Source organism: Panthera pardus, unplaced genomic scaffold, assembly GCF_024362965.1.
Source record: "Panthera pardus isolate Hobbes unplaced genomic scaffold, ASM2436296v1 HiC_scaffold_22, whole genome shotgun sequence".
NCBI lineage: Eukaryota > Metazoa > Chordata > Mammalia > Carnivora > Felidae > Panthera > Panthera pardus.
In genome coordinates this window covers 84319051-84344002 of record NW_026526788.1, presented here as the reverse complement: position 1 = coordinate 84344002, position 24952 = coordinate 84319051, and the positions used below count along the sequence as shown (strand labels likewise).

The window sequence follows — 24952 nt, the reverse complement described above, 5'->3', positions numbered from 1 at the left end:
TGCAAGGCCAAAAAAACACAAAGTTTTTAAAGTAGGGGCAGTAGTACAGGTTCTCGATAGCACCTTATTTTCAACTCTGAAATCCAACAGTTCTAAAAATCAGTTCTTCCTAAGTTTCAAGCAAACACATTTGAACGGATATGAGACTATTTAAAGCAGTTATATATCCCACTTAAGGTGAATGTTTCTGAACATTCACACATTTTGCCACATAAATATTATGTCTGATCATAGGGTGTTGTCCCAGGCCCTACTGAAGGCGTTTCATACTAGATATGTAATATATAAATATATATATATATATATATATATATATATACACATATATATACATAGCGCTTCAAAAACAAAAAAATCCTAAAGATTTTGAATTCCAAAACACAGCCAGCCCCAAAGTCCCACCCCGAACTTTATTGAGATATAACTGGCATAGGACATCGTACAACTGGAATGATTTGACATGTTTACATTGCAAAATGATTACCATAAGATCGGTTAGCACATTTATCACCTTACACAGTGTTTATTTTTTTTATGGTGAGAACTTTCAACATGGAGTCTCTTAACAACTTTCAAATATACAGTATTGTTAACTTTCGCTCACAACTGTTAAGTCCAGGGTTTTGATATAGGATTGTCAACTAGGAGCAGGAGTGTTAGTATAGGAAGACTAGTAATAGTAATATACCATTTATTGAGTAGTTTGTGTCAGTCGTTGTTCTAAGTACATTATATGTATACACCTCACTTAATCTTCATAATGCCCTGATTCATCATTATCTTAAATAAATAACAAAAATGATATAGATTAGCTACCTAGCTTGCTGAAGATCATGCAGCCAGACGCCCAACGGAGTGGAGGAGTCACGCATTTCACCTTAACGGGTAAGAACCAGGCTTTGCAACAAAAAAGATGCCTTTGCCTGCAGCAGAATGGTAAACTCAGCCCTCAAATAATTGAAATGCAACAAAAAGCCCGGAGGCTGGCAGGCATGTAGTTGTGGATTGGTGCGGAACTCAAGGCGTTTCGGCCTAGGTGCTGTCGCACTTTTCACCAGGTTTTCCGCCAGCCGCCCCTCATGGTGGCAGGAAGGTTGCAGCAGCTCCGGGAAGCTCACGCTTCGGCGGGGAACGACCGCAACAATAGCTGGAAAGAACGCAGCCCCCGCCCATCCATCCATTTACCACAGACGGGAAACTCTGTCCCGGAGCCCCGCCCTCGCAGACCTAGTTTACTGCCACTGCGCAGAGCTCCGGCCCTGCCCACCGCTAGCAGATACCCGGCAGAGGCCCGGCTCGGACACGTGTTACTTAATCAGAGTACGGGGCTGGGCGCCTCGGCCTTTACGGGGGCTGCCAGCTCCCCTAGGGTGCGAGCGCAGAGGGCAGCCGGCGCGGCCCGCCAGGCCCCCGTTCCTCCTCTGCACAGCCCGCAGAGAAGCTCCCCGCCCAGGGCCACACCCGGGCGGGCGGTCACCGTACCGCCCCCGGCCACGCCCGCCCGGAAGTGAGGCCCCCTTCCCGAGACTACAGCTCCCAGACACACCCTCCAGGGCAGCTCGCCCACGCGGATTGGCTCGCTGCGCCATCCATCAACCGACCAGCCACAGGAAGACGGTTGCTGACGGCGCTCGATGACCAATCACAAGAGCGAGGAGGAGGGAGCTCCCCCCTGCCGATCCGCCACCAGCAGTCGAAGCCTGACGGGACCCTGAAGGAGTAAGGTCTTCGGAGTCCCACAGTCGATTCAGTGACTGGAGAAGTGACAGGCTGGCCCTCTGTGCGAAATGACAACCCTGGGCGGAAGTCCCCTTTTGCCCAGAAGACTCTGGTCTCCGCTACTCCTGTCTGCTGCCCTCGCGAAGCAAGGCCCAGCCGTCTTCGCGGCGCCCCGCCCCCCGTCTCTCATTGGCGCCCTCGGGGCACGTGGGGGGGGGGGGCAAAGAGGCGTGGACGCAGTGGCTGGGGCGGGCGGCCGGAGTCCGTAGGTCATGAGAGGCCCGTGGACTCGGGCTTGGGGCCGCAGGGATACCATGGTGCCGGGCCCGTGGCGACGGCGGAGGCCGGAGGAACTGCAGGTTCCGGGGGACGCGGTGAGCCCCCCCGGGGCCTGGGCGTTAGGAACGGGTTGGCGGAGCCCCCGGGCGGGCCCACTGGGCTTCGTGTCTCCCCGCGGGCCGGCCCAGGAGGAAGCTGGCGCCCTCCTGCCAAGGTGGGCGGACCGGGGGCGAGGCCGCGACTCTGGCACTCCGCCTCCCCGCGGCCGCGCCTGCGCAGAGATGCGGGCCCCCGGACCCTGGGTCCCTCTCAGGAGCGCGGGCTCCCCGTGCGGCCTGGCAGACTCGGTGGACTCGGGGTGAGGGTCAGGTGGCGCCCCGCGGTCTGCTCGCTGCTGCTCCTGAGTCAGGCCTCCGCGTGCAGGCGCTGGGCTGGGTGTGGTGGGGCTGCCAGGTGAGCAGACACACCTGGATTGAGCACTTTGACCCGAGGGAGCAGGGTCAGGTGACGTGACTGGTGATAACAGCCCTGCTCGAGATCCGCGGGTGGGTAATCGGGCCTGCACGAGACTGGAAGGGGAACAGGATAGGAGGCAGGGGATTGCTTAGCCTTTTAGGGAACTGGAAGTCAAGTACCGTCGGATTGGAACGTTAAGGCAGAGCCCCTGAGCAGCGCCCCGTGACTTCCACCTCCGCTTGCGAACTGGCTGGTCTCACCCCGCCTGCTTTATTTCATGGTTCCTTGCTAAGAGCACCAACGAGCAGCCAACATACCCAGCACCTGAAGTGTTCTGTGTCTTCTGGACCCACAGGCTTACTGAGCACGGGATCTGTCTCCCGAGTTCATGCAGGCACAGTTTTCTCGCATGATTTTACAGCATAACAAGTGCCTAGTTTCCTTCCCTGCATGTGTTTCCTCACCCACCACTGCCTGGCCACGAAGCCAGTGTCACTTAACACCCTGTCACAGAAGCACACTACTTCCAGGGACCGTGTTACTAGGGCACAGATTAAGCTTCTGTAACTGAAGGTTTCAAACCACATTGGTTCCAACGAGGTGGAAGCTTGATCCTGCTGTCCATAATGTATAGAGGTGAGCAGACCGGGGGGACCCTAAATACAGGGTGGGGCTGGTGCTACCCAGATCAAAGACATCCAGGGACCCAGGTTCCTCCCGTCACCTGCTTCCTGCATTCCCTGGTGGTGTCCTTTTACGTGAGGTCAACACCAGGTCATCTCTACACTGCTCACCTTGCGTATGGTGGGAAGTAAATGTAGAGTGACATGATCATACTGACATTTTAAGAGCCTATTCTGGGAACTCTGGGGAAAATGAAAGGGATGGTGATCAGAGCTAAGGAGGGGGGCAAGGGGCGTGTAAATTACGAGAGGTTACAGGTTTGGACAGTGAATGTAGACAGAGGGCTCTGTGTATCGGAGGAAGAACGGACTAGTCTTGCTGATGGAGTGGACGTGGAAGGTCATGGGAGAGGAGGAGCCCAGGATGGCTCCCAGGGCTGTGACTTGAGCACCTGGCTGGGCAATGGTGCTCTTACGGGAGAAGATTGGTGTGGAGCTGCAGGAGAACACCGGCTCTGGTTTTGTCACTGCGTTTTCTGCTTTGGGCACGTTTGTCACAGGTAGTGCTCGTCATTGAGCGCTTAGCAGGTGGGTTGTCTGAATCTCACAGCAACCTGTTTTTATTCCCATATTACAAATGAAGAAACGGAGGCACAGGGAGGTTAATCAGCTGGTCTGAGGATACACAGCTAGCGGTGGACGTAGGTCTTTGACCCCACCGCCTGCCTCCAGAGCCTGTCGTCTTAGTCACAGCCTAAGACGTCTGTAGCCTCCCATGTGGGGCTTGCAACAAAGCCCTGAATTGGCCATACAGAGATGAAAGGTGTGATGCCACAGGCTGTCAGGGACCAGGCACTGGAGGTCATTACTGATCAGAGAGAACGAGAAAGGCTTACAGGAGAAACTTGGAATGATCTTGCAGATTGCGATGCTGAAATTAAGTGCCCAGCTGGAGGCTGCAATACTTCCTGTTACCAAGGATTGGTGACTTGGGTGTCTTATGCCATGGTGTGTGTGGACTCTTAATTTGATAAAGTTCTTGTTCGTATTGTATTGTGCCTCAGTCGTTGATCCAATAATTCAGATTGAGTCCTTGTCCCAAGTTTTCCATTCTCTTTTCTCTCACTCTCTCTCTCTCACACACACGCCCCCCCGGCCTCCTCAGAGTTTGGTTACGTGCAAAGAGCAACTCGTGTCCTACCTCTGTTCACAGACTAGTGGGTCTACACCCTGTGCGTTGTAACCACCAGTGGAGCTGTAGAAACCCCTGCAGCTGCCGGGACCCATCGCTGTAATAGCTCCACAAGTGTTCTCCGGCGGAGCCACAGGTGCCTCCCGTAACCCCCTGGGTGTCCTGATTGTGGGAAGCTCGCCCAGTGTGGTGCCACGTGTAGCCATGGACGATGAGTAGGGTTCATCATTCCTGTTAGGGTGCCTGCTGAACAGCAAGCACTATTGTGGGCTCTGCGGAAAGGAAAGAGAAGTGAAATCCTGGCGAGATTGACCCTGAGACTTGGAGGCATCCAGCGCTTGGCTGCTTCAGCCCCCCTGCCCCCCGCACCCTCACCACCCTACATGTTCCGGAAGAAGAGGGTGTGCCCAGGCGCCCACCTTCATGCATACTCAGCCTTTACTGTCCGTGAAGGTGCTCCTTCCTGACGACCTCTGTAAAAATTCTCCAGGGAAGCGACACCCGAGGTGTCTGGGCTCACCCTCCAATTGGTATCTTTTCTAGCTTCCTCTCGGTTGATCCAGGATCCCATTTTCCAGCTTATCCTGGGATTAGTGACCATTTCCTCCAATGTATTTTCATTCTTTATCAGTGACCTGTAGAAATAACGTATCAGGATGCAAAAATTAATTGGCTATTGACCGTTTTTTTATCACTAGTTTTTTTCTTTAAAAATTTTTACCTTTATATTTCTTTGTTGGTATGTATTTTTTAAAATTGAAGTATAGGGGCTCCTGGGTGGCTCAGTCGGTTAAGTGTCTGATTTCGGCTCAGGTCATGATCTCATGGTTTGTGGGTTTGAGTCCCGTGTCGGGCTCTGTGCTGTGTGCTGACAGCTCAGAGCCTGGAGCCTGCTTCAGCTTCTGTCTGTCTCTCTCTCTCTCTCTCTCTCTCTCTCTCTCTCTGCCCCTCCCTCACTCGTGCTCTTTGTCTGTCTCGAAAACAAACATTAAAAAAAATAAAGTAAGAAAGTAAAATTGAAGAATGCTGTACGTACAGTGATCGTTTCAGGGATGCACTGTAATAATTCCACAGTTGTATTACATTACTCTGCGCTCGTCATGATTACTGTACTCTTGATCCCCTTGCATTCACCCATCCCCCCACCCGCCCACCTCCCTTGTGGCAATCACTGGTGTTCTCTGTATTTGAGTCTTTTTTTGTTTGTTTTTGTTTCTTCTATTTCTTAAATTCCACTTCTGCGTGAAAGCATATGTTATTTGTCTTTTTCTGACCGACCTATTTCACTTAGTGTAATAACCTCTAAATCCATCTGCGTGGCAAATGGCAAGACCTCATTCTTCTTTATGGTTGAGTAATATTCTGCTGTATGTATATACCACATCTTTATCCATTCATCTGTTGATGGACACTTGGGCTGTTTCCATAGTTTGGCTATTGTAGATAGTGCTGCAATAAACACAGGGTGCAAATATCTTTTTGAATTAGTGTTTTTCTTGGGGTAAATAGCCAGTTGTGGAATTACTAGATCATATACTAATTCTATATTAATTTTTTTGAGTAACCTCTATACTGTTTTTCACAGTGGCTGCACCAGTTTGCATTCCCACTAACAGTGCATGAGTTTCTTTTTCTCCACATCCTCACCATCGCCTGTTATTTCTTGTGTTTTTTAGTTTCACCATTCTGCTGATTAATGATATTAAGCATCTTTTCATGTGTCTGTTGACCATCTGAATGTCCTCTTTGGAAAAATGTCTATTCATGTCCTTCCCATCTTCATCGGATTACTTGGGTGTCTTGGTGTTGAGTTGTATGAGTTCTTTATGTATTTTGGATATTAATCCCTTTTTTTCTTTTTACTTACTTATTCATTTACATCCAAGTTAGTTAGCATATAGTGCTATAATGACTTCAGAAGTAGATTTCCAGTGATTCATCCCCTACGTATAACACTCAGTGCTCATCCCAACAAGTGTCCTCCCTAATCCCCCTTACCTATTTAGCCCATCCCTTCACCCATGATATTAACCCCTTATGTATCATTTGCCAATATCTTCTCCCATTCCATTCAATAGGTTGCCTTTTTGTTTTTATTGGTAGTTTGCTATGTAAAGCTTTTACTTTTGATGCAGTCCCAATAGGTTATTTTTGTTTTTGAGACCTATCGAGAAAAATGTTGCTATGGCCGATGTCAGAAGAAATTACTGCCGGTGTTTTCTTCTAGGATTTTTATGGCTTCAGGTCTCACATTTAGGTCTTTAATCCATTTTGAGTTTATTTTTGTGTATGGTGTAAGTAAGGGGTCCAGTTTCATTGTTCTGCATGTAGCTACTGGTTTTCCCAACCTTTTGTGGAAAAGGCTCTCTTTTCCCATTGCATATTCTTGCCTCCTTGCTCATAGATTGACTGACCATATAACTGGTTTTGTTTCTGGGCTCTTTATTCTGCTCCATTGACCTATGTGTCTGTTTTGGTGCCAGTACCATGCTGTTTTGATTACTACAGCTTTGTAGAATATCTTGAAGTCAGGGATTGTGATACCTCCAGCTTTGTTCTTTCTCAAGATTGTTTTGGCTCATTGGGGTCTTTTGTGGTTCCATCCAAATTTTAATATTATTTGTTTCTAGTTCTGTGAAAGTGTTGTTGGCATTTTGGCCAGGATTGCATTAAATTTGTAGATTGCTCTGGGTAGTACAGACGTTTTAATGATACTGGTTCTTCTGGTCCATGAGCTTGGAATATCTTTACATTTATTTGTGTCCTCTTTAATTTCTTTCATCAATGTTTCATGGTTTTCAGAGTACGGGTCTTTCACCTCTTGGCTTAAATTTATCCCTAGATATTTTGTTATTTTTGGTCCAATTATAAATGGGATTGTTTTCTGGGGCGCCTGGATTGCTCAGTTGGTCGAGCGTCCAACTTCAGCTCAGGTGTAATCTCATGGTTGGTGAGTTGGAGCCCCATATCCGGCTTGCTGCTGGCCGCACAGAGCCTGCTCCGGGTGCTCTGTCCCTCTCTCTCTTGGCCCCTCCCCCACTTGGGCTTGTTCTGTCTCTCAAAAATAAACATTAAAAAAATACATTGGATTGTTTTCATAGTTTCTCTCTCTGCTACTTCATTGTTAGTGCAGAAGTGCAGCAGATTTTATTAATTTTGTATCCTGAGACTTTACTGAATTCGTTTGTCAGTTCTAGTAGTTTTTTGGTGGAGTCTTTAGGGTTTTCTATATATAGTGTCATGTCATCTGCAAATTGTTGAAATTTTACTTCTTCCTTAACAGTTTGGATGCCTTTTATTTCTTTTTGTTGTCTGATTGCTGTGGCTAGGACTTCCAATACACTGTTGAGTAAAATTGGCGAGAGCGGACATCCCTGTCTTATTCCTGATCTCAGAGGAAAACTTAGTTTTTCACCACGGAGGATGATGTTAGCTGTGGGTTTTTCATTTGTGGCCTTTATTATGTTGAGGTATGTTCCCTTTAAACCTACTTTGTTGAGAGTTTTATCATGAATGGATGTTGTACTTTGTCAAGTGCTTTTTCTGCATCTGTTGAGATGATCATATGGTTTTTATCCATTCTCTTGTTAATGTGATAAATCATATTGATTGATTTATGAATATTGAACCACCCTAGATCCCCAGAGTAAATTTCACTTGATTGAGATGAATGATTTTTTTTTTTAATTTTTTTTAACATTTATTTATTTTTGAGACAGATAGAGAGCATGAACAGGGGAGGGTCAGAGAAAGAGGGAGACACAGAATCTGAAACAGGCTCCAGGCTCTGGGCTGTCAGCACAGAGCCCGACGCGGGGCTCGAACCCACGGACCACGAGATCATGACCTGAGCCGAAGTCGGACGCTTAACCGACTGAGCCACCCAGGCACCCCTGAATGATTTTTTAAATGTACTGTTAGATTTGGTTTAAATACTATTATTGGACTATAACAATGGCACATATTTAAGTGTACAGTTTGACTTTTTGGCTTTTGTAAATAATGTTTTTATGAGCATCCAAGTGCAAGTTTTTGTAAGGACATATATTTTCCTTTCTCTTGGGCATAAACCTAGTTGTGGGATTTCTGGGTCATGTGGTAACTTTTTTTTTTAATTAAAAAATTTTTTTAATGTTTATTCATTCTTGAGAGAGAGACAGAGAAAGAGAGAGAAAGCGGGGGAGGGGCAGAGAGAGAAGGAGACACAGAATCTGAAGCGAGAGGGAGACACAGAATACGAAGCAGGCTCCAGGCTCGGAGCTGTCAGCACAGAGCCCAATGTGGGGCTCGAACCCATGAACTGTGAGATCGTGACCTGAGCTGAAGTCGGACGCGTAACTGACTGAGCCACCCAGGCGCCCCTGTGCTAACTATCTTTAGCCATTGGAGGAACTGCTAGATTGTTTTCCAAAGTAGCTATGCTATTTTACATTCCCAGCAGCATTGTTCGAGAGTTCTGGTTTCTCCACATCTTTGCAACACTTGCTATTTGTCTTTTTAACTGTAGCCATCCTAAGTGGATGGGAAGTGCCATCTCTGTGGTTTTGACTTGCATTGTCCTGATATCTAATAGTGTTGGGCATCTTTATGTACTTCTCGCCCCTTTGTATATTTTCTTTGGAAGAGTGTTGATGAGGTCCTTTGCCCATTTTTAAAATTAGGTTGTCTTTTGCTTGGTGAGTTGTAATAGTTTTTATATATTCCAAGTATGAGTCCCTTACCAGAAATGGGATTTGCAGAGCAGAATTCCCCCCACTCCCCACCCACCTCTCTCATAATTTTAGCTCTTACATTTAGATCTATGTTCCATTTTGCGTTAATTTTTGCTTATAGTATGTGGTAAGGTTCTAACCTCATTCTTTTGCATGTGGGTATTAACGTATCCAATCACCTTTTGTTGAAAAGACTATTCTTTCTCTCCATTTAATTACCATGGCACCTTTGTTGGAAATCAGTTCACTGTAAATGTGAGGGTTTTTCCCTAAATTCTCAATTTGGTTCCTTTGATCTGTTTGTCTGTCCTAGGTTGGTACCACACTGTCTTGATGACTGTAGTTTATAGTAACTATTGAAACCTGCAAGTGTGGGTCCTTCAACCTTCGCTTTCAACGCTGTCTCAGCAATTTTGGGTCCCTGGAAGGTCCATGTGAATTTTAGGATCAGCTTGTCAATTCCTACAAAGAAGCCGGCTGGAATTTTGATAGGGATTGTATTGAATCTGGATTAATTTGAGGAATGTTCCCATCTTGACTGCACTCTGCATAGTGTCTGATGTATGAACATGGGATATCTAAGTTTCATTGGTTTTTCTCTATTGTTTCTATTTACTGTGGCATTACTTTTCACTGAGATCTTTATTATTTCCTTTCCTCTTTTTACATTGGGTTCAATTGTTCTTTTGTTTCTAGTTATTTAAGGTGGATGCTGAGGTCATAGAGTGGAGACCTTTTATTTTTTCTTGCATAGGCATTTAATGTTAAACATTTCCCCCAAGTACTTCTTTAGTGCAAATTTTGATATGTTTTGTTTTCATTTTTTTTTAGTTCAATGTACTTTATAATTTTCAGTTTGATTTCTTCTTTGATGCATTTGTTATGTAGAAATGTGTTAGTTTCCCAATATTTGGGGGTTTTCTAGAGATCTTTGCTATTGCTTTCTAATGTTTTTTTCCTAATCTTTATTATTTCCTTCCTTCTGCTGGCTTTAGGCTTCTTTTGTTCTTTTCCTAGCTCTTTTCTAAGGTTTGGTTGTTTATTTGAGATTTTTCTTGCTTCCCTCTTTTCTTTTTTTTTTTTTTTTAAATGTTTTTATTTATTTTTGAGACAGACAGAGACAGAGCATGAGCAGGGGAGGGGCAGAGAGAGAGGGAGACACAGAATTGGAGGCAGGCTCCAGGCTCCAAGCTGTCAGCACAGAGCCCGAGTGGGGCTTGAGTTCACGGACTGTGAGATCATGACCTGAGCTGAAGTCGGACGCTTAACCGACTGAGCCTCCCAGGCGCCCCCCCCCCTTTTCTTTTTTAATGTTTGTTTATTTTTGAGAGAGAGTGAACGGGGGATAGGGCAGAGAAAGAGGGAGACCGAGAATCCCAAGCAGGCTCCACGCTGACAGCAGAGAGCCCGAAGTGAGGATTGAATTCACGAACTATGAGATCGTGACCTGAGCCAAAGTCAGACATTCAACTGACTGAGCCACCCAGGCACCCCAGATTTTTCTTGTTTCTTGAGGTAGGCCTGTATTGCTCTATACTTCCCCTTAGGATGGCTTTTGCTGTATCCCAAAGCTTTTAGACCTTTGTGTTTTCATTTTCATTTGTTTCCATGTATTTTTAAAACTTCTTATTTGATTTCCTGGTTGACCCACTCATTGTTTGGTAGCATGTTGTTTAACCTCCATGTATTTGTGGTCTTTGCAGATTTTTTCTTGTGGTTGACTTCTAGTTCACAGCATTGTGGTCAGAGAAGGTACATGGTATAATTTCAGTCTTTTTATATTTGTTGAGGCCTGATTTGTGACCTAATATGTGATCTGTTCTAAAGAATGTCCCATGTGTATTCTGCTGTTTTAGGATGGAATGTTCTGAATGTATCTGTTAAGTCCATCTGGTCTAGCCATTGTTTCCTTGATGTTTTTGTTTCAATGATCTGTCCTTTGATGTACGTGGGGTGTTGAAGTCCTCTACTATTATTATATTATTATCTGTTCCTTTATGTTTGTTATTAATTGTTTTATATATTTGGGTGCTTTCATGTTTGGGTGCATAAATATTTACAATTGTTATATCTTCTTGTTGGATTATCCCCTTTATTACGATACAGTGCCCTGGTCTGTCTCTTGTTACAGTCTTTGTTTTAAAGTCTAGTTTGTCTGCTATAAGTGTTGCTACTCTGGCTTTCTTTTGAAGTCCATTAGCATGATAAATGGTTCTCCACCCCCTCACTTTCAAATTGCAGGTGTCTTTAGGTCTAAAATGAGTCTCTTGTAGGCATCATGTAGGTGGGTCTTTTTTTTTTTTTTTTTTTTTTTAAACTTATCATCCATTCTGATACCTGATGTCTTTTGATTGGAGCATTTAGTCCATTTACATTCAAAATAGTTATCGATAGATATGTATTGAGTGCCATCTTATTGCTTATTTTGTCATTGTTATCTGGAGATTTGTCTGATCCTTTCTTCTCTTTGTCACTTTTGGTCTCTCCTTTGCACTCAGAGTCCCCTTTAATATTTCTTGCAGGCAGGGCTGGTTTGGTGATTGTGAACTTCTTTAGTTTTTGTCTGGAAAACTCTTTATCTCTCAATATTCTGAATGATAAGCCTTGCGGGATAGAGTATTCATGGCTGCATATGTTTCCCATCGAGCACTTTGAATATCTCATGTCACTCCCTTCTGGCTTTTTAGGTTTCTGTTGAGAAATCTACAGCTGGCTGTATGGGTTTTCCTTTGTAAGTTAAGAACTTATTTGTCTTGCTGCTTTAAAAAAATTTTATCACTGTATTTTGCAAATTTACTTACAATGTGTCTTGGTGTTGCCTCCTTTTGTTTATTTTGAGAGGAGTTCTCTGTACTTCCTGGATGTGAATATCTGTTTCCTTCCCCAAATTAGGGAAGTTTTCAGCTATTATTTTCTCAAATAAATTTTCTACCTCTTTTCTGTCTCTTCTTCTGGGACTTCTGTGATACAAATGCTATTATGTTTAATGGAGTCGCTGAGGTCCCTAAGTCTATTCTTTTGTTGCATAATTCTACTTTCTCTCTTTTGTTCAGATTTATTACTTACTATTATTTTGTCATCTAGGTCATTAATTTGTTCCTCTGCTTCTTCCAGGCTGCTGTTCGTTGCATCAAGCCTGTTTCCAATCTCGTTTATGGCATTCTTCATCTCTGATTCTTGTTTTAACTCTTTTTTTTAATCTGTGGTAAGATCTCACTTGTGTCTTCTATTCTTAACGAATTCTAATTTAAGAATTTTTCAAAGAATTTCTAATTTAATTTCACTGTGCTCAGGGAACATACTGTGTGTGACTAGAATCCTTTTAGTTTACTTAGACTTATTTATTTTCCTTTTCCTAAAATTTAGTTTTTAATTTTTGCTGTGATAAGAACACTTAATATGAGGTTTAGCCTCTTAACAAGTCTTAAGTGTACAATACATCAGTATTGGCTGTAGGTACAGTGTTATACATCAGATCTCTAGAATTTATTCGTTTTGCTTAACCAAAACTTGATACCTATTGATGAATAATTCTCCATTTTCCCTTTCCCACTACGCTTGGTAACTAGCATCTCCCCCCCCCCACCCTTTAATTTTATGAATTTGACTCTTCTAGATACCTCATGTAAGTGGAATCATGCATTATGTGTCCTTCTGTGTCTGGCTTACTGCATTTGGCCCAAGATCCTTAATGTCCATTTATGTTGTATAACATTCCTTCCTCTCTTTAAGGTTGAACAGAGTTCCACTGCATGTACATACCATATTTTCTTTGTTCACCTGTCAGTGGACATTTAGGTTGTTTCTACATCTTTGCTACTGTGAATATGTGCTGCAGTGAACATGGGAGTGTTGATATCTCTTTGAGAGCCTGATTGCAATTTTTTTGGTAGTTCTATTTTTAATTGTTTTTAGGAGCCTTCATACTGTTTTCCATGTGAAACAATTTTTTTTTGATTCAAGATATGGTCCATCTTGGAAAAGGCGTATTGTGCAGTGTTGAGTGTTCTACAAGTGTCTAATAAGTCATGTTGGTTGTTAGTTTGGTTTAAATCTTCTATTTTCTTAATGATTTTCTTCATGTTCTATCTGTTTTTGTGAAAAAGTATTGAAACCTGTGAATATAATTGTATGTTTGTCTTTTTCCTTGCATTTCTTCTAGTTTTCTTTCATGTATTTGGAAGTTCTCTTATTAGGTGCAAATGCATTTATGAATTGTATATCTTTTTGATGAATTAACTCCTTTAACATTAGCAAATTACCTCTTGTATCCCTTGTAATATTCTCCTCTATATCTGTATCTTTACATTTAAAGTGAGTTTCTTGGGGCTCCTGGGTGGCTCACTTGGTTGAGAGTCTGACTCTTGATTTTGGCTCAGGTCAAGATCTCACGGTCCATGAGTTCCAACCTTACATCAGGCTCTGCACTGACAGCATGGAGCCTGCTTGGGATTCTCTCACTTCCTCTCTCTTTGTTCCTCCCCAGCTTGCACACTCATGCACGTGCTCTCCCAAAATAAATAAATAAACTTAAAAATAAAGGGAGTTTCTTGTATGCAGCCTATAAGTGAGTATTTTTTCTCTTTAATTCAGTCTCTGCCTTTTCATTGGAATATTTGGTCTGTTTACATTTAATGTAATTGTTGGTATAGTTAGATTAAAACCTAGCTTCTTGATTTTTGTTTTCTATTTGTCCTCTTTGCTATGCTGTTTTTCCCTTTCTAGTTTAGTGGCATACTTTTATGATTTCATGTTATTTCTTTTGTTGGCTCATTCGCTGTATTTTGTTATTTGCTTTATGATTTAGAATGTACATCTTTAAAATATAGTCTATCTTCAGGTGATATTATGCCACTTTATATATAAGAAACGTACAATAGTACAATTTCATTGTTTCTCTCAACTTTTGTGCTTTCATTGTCCTACATTTTACTTTGACACGTGTTGTAAATCTGGTACTGTATTATTACTATATCTGTAAACAATCAATCATTTTTTAAAGAGGGTTCAGTAACAAGAACAAAAAACATATATCTGCCCACGGTTAACCATTTACCCGTGCAATTCATTCTTTTGTGTAGATGCATATTTCCATTCGGTATCCTTTCTTTTCTGCCTGAAGGAATTCCTTTAACATTTCTTTAGGAAAGGCCGATTGGTGGTATGTGTTTTGAACTTTTGTGTGTCTGAGAAAGTCTTTATTTCACCCTTATTTTAAAAAAATATTTCTACTGCGTATGGAATTCTGTTGACTGTTTTTTCTCTCAATTATTAAAGATGTTGCTGTGCTGTCTTCTTGCTTGGATTGTTTCCAGTAAGAAATCTGCCATCACGCTGACTTTGTTCCTCAGTATGTAATGTATCTTTTGTCTCTGGCTACTTTTAATTTTCTCTTTGTCAGTGTCACGATTTGCTTTGGTACGGTAGGGTCAGGCCATATTCCCAGCTCTGTCTGAGCACCAAGCACTGTTATTCTTTCAGATGGTTCTTTCCCTGCTCTTGGATAATTTCCTGACATTTGTATGCTGACCAGTACTCTACTGAGTACATGCAGATCTTCATATTTCTCTCTGTGTTGCTGCCTTCTCTCAAGAATGCTCTATCCTGTGAACCTCTCACAGCATTGTGTTCTCAACTCAGGGAGGCCCCCAGGCTCTGCCTCAGGTTTCCCTCCCTGTGCCGTAGCCTGGGAACCCTCCAGGCAGTGAGGTAGGGCAGAGGTAGGGCAGAGGTAGGGCCCAGCCCATTTGTGTTCTGTATCTTGGGGGTCACTCTTCTTTTTAACTCGTTGGTCAGTGTCTAGAAATCTGTTGTTTCATTTATTTTGTCCCTTTTTGGATGTTTCATGCAGGAGGGTGAGTCCGGGCCCTGTTGCCCCATCTTCACCTGAAGAGCTCGTTAGATTATTGATTTAAAATTTTTAAAAAGCTTGAAACTTAACCCAATGTGGTTAAGTTTGAGGGACTCCTCATGAAGTTTAAGGTTGTAATTATAAATGCTTTCTGTCCTATTTGATTTCAACTGGGTTAAGTGTGTGTGGGTCGTACACGGCAGCAGGAATGCCACGGCGAACTAAAACCGGTAACAACGCGAATGTTTTCTGCACGGAATTTAGTTTGCCAGCCCAGCGTGTGACTTTGTTGAGCTGTGCTGTTCCCTGCAGGTTGGACAGCGGGCTGTGCGCGTTACATTGGCAGACATGGTTTTCCCTTCCTTTATGCCTGCACACGGGTCTTGCCTTCAGTCCACGGATGAGCAAGCTTGAACTTTTCAAAACAGGCGGTAATTTGGAGTTTTAACCTGGAATGTTTTTGATGCAGCTGTGGAAATTTAGATGAAAGTAAATTACAAAGTTCCAATCTACATTTTCACCAGTTCTTGGTATTATGAAGAGCTGCCTCTAAAATCAAGGGCTGAGGATGGTTTCTGTCCACTCTGCGCTGTGGAGAACTTTAGACCTACCTTTGCTAACACTTGAAAAATGATCCGGTAAAGCTGGGGGTCTTTGTCGGCAGAACCACTTAAACACGTTTATGGCTTTAACTCCAGTTGAGTAACCCTACGGGGGGGTCTGCCTTCTAAAGAGAAAATTCAGAGTTAAATTTGCGTGTTTCACCCAGAAGGGTGTGGATTTTGTAGCTCGTCTGCTGAGCGAGATCCCAACTGTGAGAACCTGGTGAGCACCAGCGGTGGGGCCGACCCCAGACCAAGCCCTTCACTCTGACTTTCTGTGCTCACCCTTTCCATCAAAATGATTGCAGCCCGTGCCTCAAGAAACAGGTTATTCCATTCTCTCGGTCATTTTTTATTTCAAGGTTGAGCTAATCTGTTGAGCTGCTTTCACTGTCTGTTCTACTCAGTTTAAACGTATTCTGCCACATTCCCATCCAGGGGAGGAGAAGTTTGCCAGTAACAGTTCCTCTTTGGTTATGACCCTGATGCCACCTTGACTCTGCCACCTGCATGGAGCCCGGTCACGTCTAGTTGTTTGCACATTTCCTGATAGATAACACAGCAAGGTCAAAATGGGGTAACGGTCAGTCTTGGCTGGGGGTCTCTCAGGGGTCTGTTGGGCTCAGCGGCCACGCTGGGGGACCGTGACGTGGCTTCAGCATCTTCAGGTGTCAGATGCCCGAGCCGAGCGAGGCGTATTGTAGGCGTTCAGCAAATACTTTCTGGCTGATCGGCGTGTTGAGGGTTGTGTGTGCAAAGGAACGGAGGGAGGATTACACTAATGCATGAAATCCTTGGTGCTTTCAGGGTATGTATTTAGGGAAAATTTTAATTCGTCTGGTAAAGCCCTAACGGTGTGCGCCATCATCACCCTCAAGGTCGTGACTGCGGTTCCTGTCTTTTCAATTTCTTTCTTGCATTTATGAGCAGAACAGTGTTGTTTAGGTGTTTTTCAAGTGCACAATGAAGCGATTTTTTTGGCTAATCAATTGTGCAGCTGTCACCCCAGTGTTGGGTCGCTTCTGGTACCTCGTGTGTACCCGTTTTGCGGTAAGTCCGTCCCTCCCAGCTCCAGGCAGTTGCTAATCTACTTTTTGTTTTTCCAGATTTACCTTTTCTGGAATTTTTGTATAACCAGAATCATATGTTTTGTTGTTGTTGTTGTTGTTGTTGTTGTTTTTTGTGTGTGTGCAGCTGGCTTCTTTTACTTAGTGTGATGTTTTTCAGGCTCATCCATGATGAAGCAGGTATCTGTAGCTTGCTCTTTTTATTGCTAAATAATACTCCATTGTATGAATATACCACACTTTGTTTATCCAGTCACCTGTTGGTGGACGTTATGTTGTTTTTCCTTGTTGGCAATCCCAAATAATGCTGGAAATTTGGGAAACTCACATGCAGATCGTCGTATATACACTCGTTTACATTTCTCTTAGACACCTGGGACTGGAACTGCTAGTTCGTACGGCAAGTGTGTGTTTGCCTTCCTGAGAAACTGCCAGGCTGTCGTCCAAAGTAGTGGCACGGTTTGCACCCCCACTGGCAACCTACAGAGGGCTCCAGTTTGTCCACGCTCCTGGTAGGTCTGAAGTTAGCCATCTCACCGTGGTATTAATCTGCATTTCCCTAGTGACTTGCTGTTGAACATCTTTTCATGTCCTTATTTATCACTCGTATCTTTTTTGGTGAATTATTCAAATCTTTTGCTCATATTTAAAAATGGCCTTGTTTGTAATTTACATACCATAAAGTTCACTCTTTTGAAGTACACAGGGCAGTAGTTTTAATATGTTTACAGAGCTGTGTAAATGTCTCCATAATCTACATAAAGAACATTTTCATGACCCCTAAAAGAAAGCTGGTTCCTGTAGGCAGTCACTCACTATCACCCTCCCCTAGCCCTTAGCAACTGCTGATTGACTGTCTGTCTCCATCAGTTTGTCTCTTCTGGACATTTCTTACAAACGGAATCCCAGTATTTGGTCTTTTGTGACTAGCTTCTTTCACTTGGCCTGATAATGTTTTTGAGGTTCAGCCCTGTTGAAGCAGATACCAGTATCTAATTCCTTTCTGTCAGTAAGTGCTACCTTGTGTGGACACACCAGGTTTTATCTGTTACTCAGCTGATGGCATTTGGGTTTGTACTCCTGGGATTTTGCAAGTAATGCTGCTATGAACGTTCACGTACAAGTGTTTGCATGGACGTAATGGTTTCATTTCTCTTGGGTGGATACTTAATTGTGGAATTGCTGGGTCATACGGTAACCTGACGACGCTTCACATTTTGAGGAATTGCCAAACTCTTTTCCAGAGCAGCTGCCCCCACGCTCCCACCAACAGTGAGTGAGGGTTCCGGTGTCGCCACACGCTCCCAACACCTGTTACTGTCTCTCTGTGATCACAGCCATCCTAGTGGGTGGGAACTGGCATCCCATTGTGGTTCTGATCGGCATTTTTTTTTTTTAATTTTTTTTTCAACGTTTTTTATTTATTTTTGGGACGAGAGAGACAGAGCATGAACGGGGGAGGGGCAGAGAGAGAGGGAGACACAGAATCGGAAACAGGCTCCAGGCTCCGAGCCATCAGCCCAGAGCCTGACGCGGGGCTCGAACTCACAGACCGCGAGATCGTGACCTGGCTGAAGTCGGACGCTTAACTGACTGCGCCACCCAGGCGCCCCCTGATCGGCATTTTTTAATGACACATGATGTTGGGGCACCTGGGTGGCTCGGTCGGTTAAGCGTTCAGCCTTGGCCTCCTTCGGGTTTCAGCTTAGGTCAGGATCTTGTGGTTCGTGGGTTCGAGCCCCGCGTCGGGCTCTGTCCTTGCAGCCCAGAGCCTGGAGCCTGCTTCGGATTCTGTGTCTCCCTCTCTCTCTCTGTGCCTCCCCTGCTCGTGCTCGCTTGCTCTCTCTCTCTCTCTCTCTCTGTCTCTCAAAAATAAAATAAAGATTAAAAAAAATAATGACAAATGATGTTAAATATTTTTTCATGTGTTTATTGGCCTTTTGTGTATCTTTGTTGGAGAAATAACTATTCAGATTCTTTGCCCACTTAAAAAATTATGTTATTTGCCCTGTTCCATTGAAAGACTTCTTTATATCATTTGGACACATATCTTTTAACATATACATGATGTATAAACATTTTCTCTAAGAATGTGGCTTGTCTTTTTTTTTTTTTTTTGATGGTGCGTTTTAAAGCCCCAAGGTTTTGGATATCGATGAAGTCCAGTTTATCAATTTGTTTCTTTATGGATCATGCATTTGGTGTCATATCGAGAGATCTTGTCCTATGTTCCCCTCCACAAATGTTATGCTTTCAGCTCTTACATTTAGATCTCTGACCCATGTTACGTTAATGTTTGTGTATGGTGTATAGACAGGGCCCAAAGTTCCTCCTTTTGCGTGTGGACGTTGAGTCATGCCAGCACCATTTGTTATGAAGACCGTGCTTTCCCTACTGAATTGTCTTGGCACCCTAAATGTCAGGGTCTGTTTCTGGATTCTCGGTTCTGTTCTAGATGTTTATCCCTATGCCAGTACCACACTGTCTTGATTATAGTAGCTTTTTTAAAAGTTTTTTTAAAGTTTATTTATTTTGAGAGAGAGAGAGGGAGAGAGTGAGCGGTGGAAGGGAAGAGAGAGGGAGAGATTCCCAAGCAGGCTCCCGCACTGTCAGCACAGAGCCCAGTGCGGGGACTTGATCCCACAAACTATGAGATCAGGACCTGAGCCGAAGTCGGACGCTCCACCAACTGAGCCACCCAGGAGGCCTGATAATTGTATGTTTTTATGACAGTTATGTTAAGTTTTGAAATCTTTTTCACACACTGTTTGGTTTTTAGTGCATCTTTGGCTGTATTTTTCAGTCCTGTGTGACTAGTTAGACTGAAAACTCCCTGAAGGCCCAGCTGTATCACTGCAGATCCCCAGACCTCAGACAAGTTGGTTGAGGGTTTGGGGCTTCATGTTTCTCATCTGCAAAGTAGAAAAAACATTCCTCCTGTCATACGGCTGTCGTGAGGGCCGAATGATCCTGTTGTGAAGTGACAAATGTGGAAACACCCCCGAACTGCACTTGTGATCGTTACAAGCGACGTTCATCAGGCCCGGCCGGGGTAGCTCAGTCTGTGTGCCTGCTTTCCTCGAGATCCCTAATGGTCACCCGGGGCGTAACCTGGGTCTGTGGTGGGCTTCGTAATCTTGCACACCTGCAGCGGGTCCTCGGTGAGTCCAGTGTGCCCATCCGTGGCTTTTCCTCTAACCGGAAGCGGACGTGTGGTTTTTTTCTTGCTCTGTCGTCTTCCTCTCCTAGAAGTAAGTTGTCAGTCCTGCCTCTGCTGCCTCGGGCCGCGTGTCCCCTCGGCCTCCCTCTTTCCCCAGACCTGGTCGGGCGTGCAGCCCGGGAAGCCCACGCGTGGTCATCCGAGGGGTCGTCCAGACAGCGGTCACAGCCGAGGAGGGCACAGCACCAGCCTGTGAGGTCCCTGTGGTTAAAGTTTCAGCATGTCCTGGTGGCATGGGGTGGAGAGCAGACATCCTGGCTTCTGGTGTCCGTGGTTGACTCCGTGTCACGTGGCACGGTCGCGTAGAAAGCCAACCTCCCGAGGCGGCAGGCTCATTTTCCAAGTGGCGGTGTCACGGAAGCAGGATCTGCGCGTGACGGAAGCGGTGTTTTCTTTCTAAATGACGGTCTGCGGGGCCTTGTGGATCTCGCTGCCAGCACTCACGGTCCCGTATTCGGGGCTGGTGGCCATCCACGTCCGCTGCTCCAACAGGAGTCAACTTTCTTTACTGAGCTGAACAGCCTCGCTCAGCAGACTGCTTCCGGTAACTAGGCCTCCGTCAGCTGGCATGACACTTTTCAAATACAAACGATCTTCAGGAAAAAGGCCGTTCGTCACTAACGGTCCCCGCAGTACCTTCCGAACGAAAGACGAGGGCTGTGGGCGTGTGCGTAGAGACTTAACCATCAATCGCATCCTGAGCTGTAACCGTGTGCACTGCTAGTCCACTTCACAGCAGATGCGCTCGATCCGCGTATTGGCGTATTGATTAACTATGCTCAATTCATGGTGTTTAGTGTTTGAAGACTGTGCCGTTTTCTTGCTGTGCTGATTGAGGAGAAGACACGGTGCGTTTCTGTTCAGACGGCCCAGGAAGTCGGCATCTTTGCTTCTCTGCATCCCTGTGGCGTGTGGAGCCGAAGAGCCGGGGTCCAGCGCTGGCCGCGTGTCCGGGTTCAGCGGGTGGCCGTGCCCCGTGTGCCGGGATTCCCCGTTCACCGGCTCACCAGCGTGTCCGCTTGGGCGTCGTGGGAACGTCCCCCGCCCGGCTTCCGCAGAGCCTGGCACGGCGTCCCTGCCCCGCGCCCCCCTCAGCAGGCTGGGCGCCACCACTCCCAATAAAGGGACAGGTCGGTGACAGCACAGGTGGGATCATGCAGTCGGCGGACCGCAGCTTGTCTTTGCCAGACCGGCCAGGTTTCTTTGTTCCGTCATTGGGTAACCCGAGACGCGTTTTGTATTTTAATTCTTGCGTCTTCTAAGTGTCTCCTCTTAGCCAGCCGTGTTCCTGTGTGAACTCTTCTCTGGTGAGGCTGCCGTTCGACTGATACTCAGTTACTGTTTAGTAACGGGGTCTTTGTGTACACTCGGGATTTTAATTTCATTTATACGGTGCAAGTGTCTTAGCTGGGTGGTAAATCTTCATCTGCTTTTATGAAGGCTCTACGAGGGAGTAAAAGGGAGCCGTGTAGCACAAGCATCCCGGAGTTAAATGCCTCTGCAGCCTTCATTTTCCTTTGGTCCAGGCCCATCCATAATAACTGGACAATTTGCCAACTAAGTGTACAGGTCAATAGCATATGCAGTCAGCTCTCAATAATCCACAGTAAATAGCAGAACACATGAATAATTTAATCCACTCAGCTGGCCGGGGGCTCCCAAGCAGGTAACGTGCACGTCCCCTAGGGGAGCCCAGCTCTTACCGACCACCTAGGTGCCAGCATGAGTCCCCCTTTTGCCTGACACCGGGTGTGGGGGCCCAATTCCCCAACCATCTGAGCCACTTAAAGAATGTCAGCTTGTCACCACGCATGATCACAAGTCTACTGACCTTAATGTGCCAAATGTTACTTGACCCCACACAGAAATGGTTTCGAATGTGCTTCCCCGGTGTTTTAGATTTCATCCAGAAAGTGTGGGTTCCGACTCGTAGTCCCCTATCCGTGCCCCTTGGCTTTCCCCTTTGGCAAGTGTGATGTTATTCAGAAAGGAGCAGGGAAATGATATTGTTACCGATGGGGGCGAGTCGAAGCCTGGGTACAAAATGACATGGGGCGCATTTACCCTTTCCGCTTTTTCCCTTTAACCCAGATTGTGGGAAGTTGGCAGTAAACCAGTTTTACCCATCATACTTCTTTTTATGGTGTAAAGATCGAGCATGTCCTGAATAACCAGAGATCTAGTCCTTGATCCTGTCTTTTGTGGTACTTTCGTCTGACTTGGACGGAGGCACAGAAGCCCCCATTTTTGCAAACGTTATGAAGTTAATAAGAAGGATTACTGCAGGATCCTTCGGGAGGAGGATTGGATGTCCTCTGCTAGACTAGGAAGCAACACGGATGTCAAATTAAACTTAACGAAGGCACCGAGGGCAGCCCTTCGCTGCGAAGGGGAGCCCTCAGCATCGGGCTGTTTCATGTGGAGAAGACTCAGGGACAGTGGAGGATGTCCGCCTCCCTTGGACCTGCCACGCCATGTGGCCGCTGCCTGTTCAGCTAGGCATCAGACACACTGGCCGAGTCCTAGAAGGTGGCCGTTCTGCTATCCACCGTGGGGGCCGCTTGGCTTTGCAAGTGTTCGTTATGGTTTAAGAGGGGTGCTGATGGTTTAGAAACTCTGGAGCAAGGTGTCTGGGATAGGAAAAGTCCGGAAAACATCTCAGGTGTGGGCTAGTGAAAGGCAGTAGGAATAGTGGGCGGGAGAGAGGAAACCTCAAAAGTACCTGAGCGGGATTTGCAAGCATCTGGAAGGATGTGCATCTCATGCATGAGGGAATATTTGTTTTATGTTGCTCAGGAGGGAAAAATTAGAATCAGTGGGTTGAGATTATGGGAAAGCAGTTTGGCTTAACTCAGTGTTTCTAGAAGTGTGGTGCACATACCACCAGGGGTATAAGAGATGGTTGGGTTTTTTTTCATTTTTAAAAACTTCGAAATAGTTACAGACTTACAGAAAGGTTGCAAAAAACATAGTATAGAGAATTCCGGTATAGCCTTCGGCTAAACAGCTTATGTGATCATAGTACTGTGAGCCTCGCGTGAAGTTAGCACCGGTTCAGCGTGTTGACTAGACTAGACCTTACTCCCGCCTCCCCAGTTCTCACACTGACAGGCTTCTCTGACCCTGATTGAATCCAGTGTCCACACTGCACCGAGTTGTTGTGCTTCTGTGGTCTCTTCCAGCCTGTGGCACTTCCTCAGTCGCTCGTGACCTTGACACTTTTAATGAGGAGGGGTCAGTTATTTTGTAGAATATCACTCAGTTTGGGTTGTCCCATGGCTTCTATGAGTAGATGAAGGCCATGCACTTTTGGCACAAAGACCGCAGAGGTGACATCACACCCCAGTGCGTCGTGTCAGGGCTTCACGATGTCAGTCATTACTGCTGATGTTGATCTTGTCACTCGGTGAAGGTGATTTCATCCACTGTAAAGCCACTATCTTTCTCTTTGTGATTAATAAGAACCTCGGAGGAGGGGCCTGGAGACGGTGCCAGTATCCTGGTTCTCCTTAAACTTCTACCCATAGATTTTAGCATCTATTGGTCAATCTCGTTGGAAGTAACTTTCACCGTGGCGTTTACTTCGTGGTGACTTTGTGTTTTCCTTGTTCCTTTTACATAGTTAAGTAGAAGTCATCTGGAAAGGGGAACACTATCTCTTCTCCCCGAGTTGTTTGTTCAGTTGTTTATGTCGCAGTCAGACTCACAGGAATTTACTTTTTTCTCTGGATTTCAATCCAGTTGTTCCAACTGTGGCCATTGGGAACTCCTTCAAGGTGGCGTGTTTTTGTCTTTTTGATGTGTCCTCATCCTTTTTTAAAAACTTCCTTATTTTGGGGGGCACAGAATGTCTCAGGCTCTTTTTATGCTTTCCCTGTTGTATGCCTGACCCAGTCCCTCTCCATTGGAGTCTCGGTTCCTTTAATAATTCCTACCATTCCTGGAGAATGGTAGTTAGAAAGCAGCACCCACCTGTTCGGTGCAGTCTTGCCACTCCTAGGATGCCACCATCATCAGCAGACGCAACTAGAACATGTAGGCATTGGTGTCTCTGTGTGTGTGTGTGTGTGCGTGCACTAGTGTGTAGGTATTTGCATCGTTTACACTTCGTAGTATGTGCATTACACACATCTGTATGTGCTTCTGTGTCTCTGTCTGGATGTAAAAACAGCACATCCGGGTCTAATCCAGCACCACCAGGTTCTTTCATAGCCTCTCCCTTTCTTTATTTGTTTTTGTTTTTTTAATGTTTATTTATTATTTTGAGAAAGAGAACCTGTAGTGAAGGGACAGAGAGAGGGAGAGAGAGAGAATCCCAAGCAGGCTCTGCACCACCAGCACAGAGCCTTACACGGGGCTCAATCTCACAGGCCGTGAGATCATGACCCAAGCCAAAACCAGGAGTCAGATGCTCAACCAACGGAGCCACCCAGGAGCCCTTCCCTTTCTTTAAATGTAACTTATTTCTGCAACAGAGAAACCTTGCTCTCATTATTTACAATATGTTTACTTATTTATTCAATCCTAGGATGCCAATAAAATAGTTTCAAAATTGCTAACCCTGTGAGAAACAGATTTGCTAACTGTAGTCAGTATTTGCATACGGGTTTTTTTTTTTTTTCAACATAATACTTAATTTTATTTTTTTTAATTTACATCCAAATTAGTTCGCATATAGCACAATGATTTCAGGAGTAGATTCCTTAGTGCCCCTTACCCATTTAGCCCATCCCCCCTCCCACACTCCCTCCCATAACCCTCAGTTTGTTCTCCATATTTATGAGTCTCTTCTCTTTTGTCCCCCTCCCAGTTTTTATATTATTTTTGCTTCCCTTCCTTTACGTTCACCGGTTTTGTTTCTTAAAGTCCTCATATGAGTGAAGTCATATGATTTTTGTCTTTCTCTGACTAATTTCACTTAGCATAATACCCTCCAGTTCCACCCATGTAGTTGCAAATGGCAAGATTTCATTCTTTTTGATTGCCGAGTAATACTCCATTGTATATATAAACCACATCTTCTTTATCCATTCATCCACAGATGGACGTTTGGGCTCTTTCCATACTTTGGTTATTGTCAATGGTGCAGCTCTAAACATGGGTGTGCATGTGTCCCTTCGAAACAGCACACCGGTATCCCTTGGATAGATAGCTAGTAGTGCAATTGCTGGGTCGTAGGGTAGTTCTATTTTTAGTTTTTTGAGGAACCTCCATACTGTTTTCCAGAGTGG

General features: G+C 45.0%; 1 protein-coding gene across 1 annotated transcript in view; it reads left to right on the top strand.

The window, feature by feature from the left end:
* The first annotated feature begins 1932 nt into the window (after positions 1-1932).
* The window catches only part of CUNH10orf143 (chromosome unknown C10orf143 homolog), a 45952-nt gene continuing 22932 nt past the window's right edge, over positions 1933-24952 (top strand). The window contains exon 1 of the mRNA XM_053910054.1: positions 1933-2093. Within this exon, the coding sequence (XP_053766029.1) occupies positions 1992-2093 (102 nt within the window). The 5' untranslated portion in view covers positions 1933-1991. The remainder of the gene's footprint in view (positions 2094-24952) is intronic.